This window comes from Sylvia atricapilla, chromosome 2 (genome assembly GCF_009819655.1).
Source record: "Sylvia atricapilla isolate bSylAtr1 chromosome 2, bSylAtr1.pri, whole genome shotgun sequence".
Classification (NCBI taxonomy): Eukaryota; Metazoa; Chordata; class Aves; order Passeriformes; family Sylviidae; genus Sylvia; species Sylvia atricapilla.
The window spans coordinates 25,693,149-25,700,189 of NC_089141.1; the positions used below are offsets into that span (position 1 = coordinate 25,693,149).

Below are 7,041 nucleotides of genomic sequence, written 5' to 3' on the forward strand. Positions count from 1 at the left end.
GCAGTACCCTGTGGGAGCTGCCCACACACTCCTCTGTTACAACGACCTGTCTGTGGTTGTTCTGTGGCCAAGGAATAGGAGCAGCAGAGCACAAGGCTGTGCTGAGTCAAATAAAGTGTTATTTCCCCCATGCAGTGTGGTCTGTGGGGCAGGATCCACCTGCCTTCCACCCCTTTACCCACATAAACTTTGTTTCTGAAAACACGTGATGGTGCAGGTAGAGGTGATGTTAGGAAGCAGAGCAGAGAACAGAAATTTCCATCAGGTTACAGTGTTGTTTTCATGAGTTACTCAGAAGAAGGAGTAGACAGTCTCCTCATCAAGTACCCTGGTTAGACCAAGTTAGGAAGGTGTTTCCAATAGCTCAGAGTGCTGTGCAGTCCTTCAGAGGAACCTCAAGAGGTTGGAGAAAGGGGCAGAGAGGAACCGTCTGAAATTTAGCCCAAGCAAATGCATGTGGGGAGGAATATCCCCAGGTACTTTCACAGGCTGGGACTGACCTGCTGGGAAACAGCTCTTCAGACACGGACCTGGGAATCCCCATGGACAAGAAGCTCCCCATGGAGCAGCAGTGTGTCCTGGTGGCCAGGAAGGCCAGGGGTGTCTTGGGGTGCATTAGCAAGAGCATTGCCAGGATGGTGTGGGAGATGATCCAGCCGCTCCGCTCAGCCCTGGTGAGTCTCATCTTGTGTGCTGTGTGCAGTTCTGGGCTTCTTAGTACAAAAGAGACAGGGACATCCTGGAGAATGTCCAGGAGAGGAGAAGAAAGATGATGAATAGAGTGAAGCACCAAGAACAAAGGCTGAGGGGTCTCAGCCTGCTTGGCCTTGAGAAGGAAATACACAGTGGCCACTGACAGAGAACACACGACTGACACCGAAAATGGTGACAAACATCAGCAATATATTATTCCCCACTTTTTACCCTTTTGTCACATGCCTAACACCTGCATGCTCACACTTCAGTGATTGGACAATAGACCTCAGCATTCTGTGCTCCTTTTCCTTCAGGGCTGTTCACCCATCTGACACATCTGCACCACATCAGGAATGAGACTCTGCCGCAGCCCCATTCCGGGTGTCCCATAATCTATTCTCCCACAGCCACCTCATCAACGTCTATGAGTATCTGAAGGGAAGGTGCCAAGAGGTGAGCCCAGGTTCTTCACTGGGATGCCAAGCCCTAGGACAAGAGACAATAGACAGAAAATGATGCACAGGAAATTCCACCTGGATATGAGGCAAGGGCCTTGCTTTGTTGGCGACCATGCATTGGAGCAGACTGCCCAGAGAAGTTGTGGAGGCTGTCTGGAGATATTCCAGAACCATCTGGATACAAGGCTGTGCCACGTGCCCTGGGATGACTCTGCTTGAGCAGGCATGATTGGAGCAGTGACCCCCTGAGGTCCCTTCTTAGCTGCCCCATTCTGTGATTGTGTCCTGCATAACACACCGCCGTGCTCAGCACAGGCCTTCCTGGGGCACTCCAGCTGGTGCCCACCCTGCACATTCCCATGCTAACGTGCAGCTTCTCAGGACCTAAACCCACACAGCCCCACCCAGCAGCCATGCCTGTTCACCATCACTAACTCCTCAAGTGCCCTGTCTTCTGCAAGGCTCCCCAGGCACTGCCCTGCCCTCTGCACAGCCCAGGGAATTGGAGACCCTTTCCTGGCACCCAGCAGGCACAGCCTCCTCTCAGCTGGAGTGCTGCTGCTGGTGTGAGGGCGTGGTGTTTCTACAGAGTATCCCAATCTCTTTCCTTTTATCTCCCACTGCTTTAGAGGAATCTGGGGTCTTTCCTGGATCTTCTCTAGGCAGCCTGGGGAAATGAATGCAGTGGGACACACTCAGAGCTGCAGCAGAGGGTCTGGGAGCTGGAGGCTCTCCAGAGCTGACAGGCCACATGGGAACATGTTCACTGCAAAGGCCATGACAGCCTTGTGCAGCTGGATCCCTTGGTGTCTTGTATGGGCCAGCCTTCCACTGCTGTGCATTGGTGGGCATAGAGCCCAGCACGGACGTGCAGAGTCTCTGTCAGAGCTCTGGCCCCAAAATCAGTGCACACAAACTGTGAGTGTCTCCTCCTGCCTGCAGGCTTTTCCCTCTGTCTTGGGTTAGGTTTTCTGCTCACCCAAGTTTCAGGTGGTGGTTCAAAAGAGACCTTTGCTCTCTGAAGGCTCTGGTCCAGACACGAGAATGAAACACAGTCTTCAAGGTCTTGTTTCTCAATGCTTCTTGTGTTGTTTATTAATTCTCATCTTACAATATTCTCTGTGCCTGGCCGAGGTGTTCTGCTGCTTGGAGACAGCATGACTCCCCTCTCGATGGGAGGTTGTTACCTTCTTATACAGATAATTACATGTGTATATTATTTACAGTTATGTGCCAATACCGATCACCTATACTAAACAGGTCATCTCTACTTTGACCCAGTCCGCTCAAATTACTTTGTGCCACCATCACATCAGAAGATGGAGGCCAGGCGAGAAGAAGAAGAACCCAGGGCACTGCCCTAAATCCTCCATGTTGTCCCCCCATGCACCTATATTCTAAAAACCCAAAACTACAGAATTTTCCACCCAGTGATACACTACACTACTGTCTTCACACTTTTGTGGTTTGTAATTCTTCCCTCACTGTTGGAAGCTTTTTTCCATGGACTGAAGTCAAAGGCTGTGTCTCCCTGAGTTCTGTGCCAGTCAACCACCATGGAAAGACACCAGACGCTCCTGGCCAGGATTGAAACCCTCTTGTACAGACCTCAACCCTTCTTAATCGGGTCCCAGTCCTCTCTGCTGAGGTCTGTGACCTTCCAGGGCATCCAAAGGAATGCCCTGGACTGCAACACCTCTGCCTTGGGCAGGTGAACATGGCTGTGTGCAGGGAAGAAGACATGACTTTCTCCAGCTTTGTCCATTTGTGTCCTGCTGCTCTTTTGCACAGTGCTGCATTAAAAAGAGGCAAGGAGAGTACCTGCTCTTCTCTGGCATGGAGAAGGTCAATCTGTAGCAGCACATCCTGTGAGGCACAAACTTCTCCTCAGCAATCTCTCCAAGGTGCAGTCCCTGCAGGGGCAGTCCCAGTGCAGAGGCAAAGGCATCCTGTTCTCTCCTGCAGATCCTCCTTTGGAGTCAGAGAAGAGCAGTTACAGAACTATTCTCTGTCGTGCTCCAAGAGACACCATGTTGGCATGTCAGCAGCTTCTCCCACACCTGGACAACAGGTCAGGCCTGACTGGGAGAAGCAGAGATTGCACCTTGCAGTTTTCAGGCTTGGGAGTCTGTTATTTGTACATTCTACCAATGCCTGCTAATGCCCACATTTTTAGATCCTCAGATTTTCCATTGTGTACTTGTGTTCTGGAGAAAACCTTGGACTAGAGATAAGGCCATTACCAAAAACTTATTTCTAGCAGCTCCCACATCCAGTCTGCCAGTCTGGGTTTGAGCTTGAATCAAGACCATGAAGTACCTGCTGCTTCTCGCCTTCATTGGGGTGGCTGGTGAGTATATTTTTTATTTCTATTTCTGTCATTTAATAGGAAGCAGATTTTCTGAGCAAACCTGCAAGGTAGCCTGCTGTGGGAAAGCCACGTCCAGTTTTGACTTGCAGAAGTTTGAAGGCAGGGCCCGGCAACTTCCTTCTTCTGTCTGTTCCTAATGCCTTGTGCCACAAGCTGGGGAATGAATGCCTTCATAGTGGTTCCTGACCCACCTATAGACATGTGGCCATAGCTTCAGAAAAAGACTGCCTCCTTCTGCAGGACTAAGGAGTGCACAGGGAATACTTCTGGCCCAGGAAGTCCTAAAGCAACTGAAAAATTTTGGACCCTGGGTAGGTGCTCAAAGAAAATATTACTGCACACTTGTTTTTACTTTTTCCCTCAGGCAACCCTTGACTGTTTCAGTAGACAGGATCCTGGGAAAGACGCACTCGTGATCCGATCCAACAAGAACATTTCTGTGTCCTTATGTTCCCTCGGGGAGTAGCCAGCAGGGCTTTAGTTGCAGATATGTGAGGTACCAGTGTAGCTCTGATCCCTTCTTTGAGGGTGCAGCAAATGGATGTGCCTTAGATCTGCCCAGCACTGCTGCCCTGAGTGTCCACAGAAGGGGAGCCTACAAGTGAGGGGCTGCAGACAGGCAGTCACAGGGCACATGACAGCCACATTACCTTTGGCCAGCTCTTGACACATGGAAATTCTTCTCTCCCAGTTGCCTTCCCCACCTTTGCTGAAGATGATGATGACAAGATTGTGGGAGGCTACACCTGTGCCGCGAACTCTGTGCCCTATCAGGTGTCCCTGAATTCTGGATATCACTTCTGTGGAGGTTCCCTCATCAGCAGCCAGTGGGTCGTGTCAGCTGCTCACTGCTACAAATCGTGAGTGGAAAAATTACATCGTTCTATAACCGACTTCTGTCTTCCAGTTCACTTCTAGCAGGAATTCTGAGCTATGAGACAGAAATATCTGAGTGCATCCATTCTGACCAGAGACAGCCAAGGGATGAGTGGATCATTCAGGAAGCTGGGCCGAGGCATCCTGAGGCGTTTTCCACTTTTGCAAATGTTTCTTTGAAAGCAAAACACTTTCTGAAATAACAATGGGGTAATCAAGCAATGAGTTCTGGGCTGTGATTTCTTATCAATTGCATGAATCTTGCTAAAGCATTGTCCCTAGAGAACAGGAAGAGGAACGAGGTCAGGCTAGAACAGTTTGCCTTGTCCCAGAACATTTGTGTAAAGTGCTGCTATGTATCCGACTGCCGTCATGTACTTACAAACCTGCAGAAATTCACCACCTGTACTGGGAGTGGTTAAGATCTCAGGGTGCATCGCCAGGGCTCCCTGGAGGACAAGAAAGATCTCCTGCCCCAGAAGGCTTCTGTGGCAGTGATGTTGGAGCAAGTGCACTCAGGGACAGGGAGGTTTCTCTCAACCTGCCAGGAGCAGTAAAGGACATGCTGTGCCTTCTCTTTTCCAGTCGCATCCAAGTGCAGCTGGGGAAACACAACCTGGCACTCACCGAATCCACACAGCAGTTTATCAACTCTGCTAAAGTCATCCGCCACTCTGGCTACAGCGCCTACACCCTGGACAATGACATCATGCTCATCAAGCTGGCCACCCCAGCCCAGCTCACCAAAGCTGTCCAAACCATTGCTCTGCCTACCAGCTGCGTGGCCGCCGGCACCACCTGCCTGATCTCCGGCTGGGGCAACACTCTCAGCAGTGGCAGTGAGTACTCTGGGGGAATGTACAGACCCCTGGGGGCCCAGGGCAGTCTCTAAGACCTCCCCATTAACCCCCAACAGGAAAGGCTAAAACACAGGGAAGTGCCGTGGGACAGGTCTTTTGAGCAATGGGTCAGTGTAGGGACTGCACACGGGGTTCAGCTAATGTCAACAGAGTTGTCAGTTCTCTGAGAATAACGGTGAGGTCTGGGACTGTGGATCTAGAATTCCTACCAGAGGTCTTGATTCCTTCAAACCAATGGCCAGAGATGTGCATGGCAAGTGGTTTTATTCCACTGATGACATCTAAACCTCCAAGAGGAGAGGATGGTTTTCCTGAGGCTCAGGTTTCTTCCAGTGTATGTATCACAAGAGTGGCCCCATCTTGGCAATTGATGAAATTGCAGATACCAGAAGAGTTAAGGTGGCTGCAGTGTAGAATGGTGAACCCATGGGTAGAATTTGTTCCATCTCTACTGAAGGAACGCATTGTGTGGTTGCTGTTGAGAGGAAGCAGGATGGCTGCCAAAACAGGGTGTCCAGCATTCACTTTTCTGCTAAGATCATCTCCGAGCTCTGAAAAGGACTCAGCAATGCCATCAACCATCTCCCCCTGTTTCCTTGTAGGTAACTACCCAGACGAGCTGCATTGCCTGAAGGCTCCTGTCCTCTCTGCCTCCGACTGCTCTAATGCCTACCCTAGGCAAATTACCAATAACATGATGTGTGTAGGATTCCTGGAGGGAGGAAAAGATTCCTGCCAGGTAAATCATCTGCCTCTCCCTTCCCAGTCGTTTCTCTCTTGCCTTTTCTCAGACGAAGATGCCTTCACATTACAGAGTCAGCTCTAGTCACTGCAGTGGTAAATCTGAGTTCTTGGATGACAGCAGAGGCTTCAGGCACACATATCCTGAATGTTTGCTGAGTACTGTGTCTGGCAAAACCAGGCAGCTGACTCATCCTTAGCTGTGGGTCCATTGGAGCTCCAGTCAGGCATGGTAGCACCAGGTGGAGAGTGTGAATCAGAAACAGCCTTTGTAGAACCTTTGTGCCAGAGTAGGCCTGACAGGGCTTCCTCCAAAGCCAGTGATGTCGGGGAGCTCTGGCTCATTGCTTAGGCTGATGCCATTTGCTCAATATCCATACCCTTTGTGTGCGCAGGGAGATTCCGGCGGCCCCGTGGTCTGCAATGGACAGCTCCAGGGCATTGTTTCCTGGGGTATTGGATGTGCCCAGAGGGGCTACCCCGGAGTTTACACCAAGGTTTGCAACTACGTCTCCTGGATCCAGTCCACCATTGCTGCCAACTGAGATGCTCGTTTGGTGTGACCTGTATTTCTCATCATCATTTCTGTTTTTGTGGGTCTGGACAAGCAAAAATTATGAAACATTAATAAAGACTTTCAGGCACCCTTACTTTGTGCACTGTTTCTCTGGGAATTTCCATTGCCTGTGATATAGAGCACAAAGGCAGTGAATTCCAGTAAGGAGAAAGTATTTAGTATTTATAGTACCTGCAGAACTGAAGGGATCTTGGAAAAATTTACACACCCATTCTTAAAAGCCTTCCAGTCCATTATTTTCAGTTGTTTCAAAAGTCTTTAATTCATGGCAGTTCATCCAAGTTCCTCACTTTGAAAAGAACAATTCAGGTTTCTGCTCAGTCCTTGTGTAGTTCTCCAGTCCCTTCACAATGGAGGATGCTGCTTGCTTCAACACATGAGGGCAGCCCAGACTCGCCTACTCTTCATTATCCTCTGTGCAGAGGACAGTGCAAGTGCCCAAATGAACTGTACTCCTGAAGC

General features: G+C 50.0%; 1 protein-coding gene across 1 annotated transcript; it reads left to right on the forward strand.

The window, feature by feature from the left end:
- Positions 1–3,447: 3,447 nt before the first annotated feature.
- Positions 3,448–6,652, forward strand: LOC136373877 (trypsin I-P1-like). The gene is made up of 5 exons (XM_066338906.1): positions 3,448–3,504; positions 4,217–4,385; positions 4,987–5,240; positions 5,864–6,000; positions 6,398–6,652. Exons 1-5 carry the CDS (start codon positions 3,465–3,467, stop codon positions 6,545–6,547), a joined length of 750 nt encoding a protein of 249 aa, XP_066195003.1. The 5' UTR covers positions 3,448–3,464; the 3' UTR covers positions 6,548–6,652.
- Positions 6,653–7,041: the final 389 nt, after the last annotated feature.

What these genes read in the sequence shown, in the direction of transcription:
- LOC136373877 (XM_066338906.1), top strand. Translation starts at nt 3,465, where the DNA reads ATGAAGTACCTGCTGCTTCTCGCCTTCATTGGGGTGGCTG. An exon ending in CGCCTTCATTGGGGTGGCTG is followed by an intron (nt 3,505 to 4,216) that starts GTGAGTATATTT and finishes CTTCTCTCCCAG; the next exon opens with TTGCCTTCCCCACCTTTGCT. An exon ending in CAACACTCTCAGCAGTGGCA is followed by an intron (nt 5,241 to 5,863) that starts GTGAGTACTCTG and finishes GTTTCCTTGTAG; the next exon opens with GTAACTACCCAGACGAGCTG.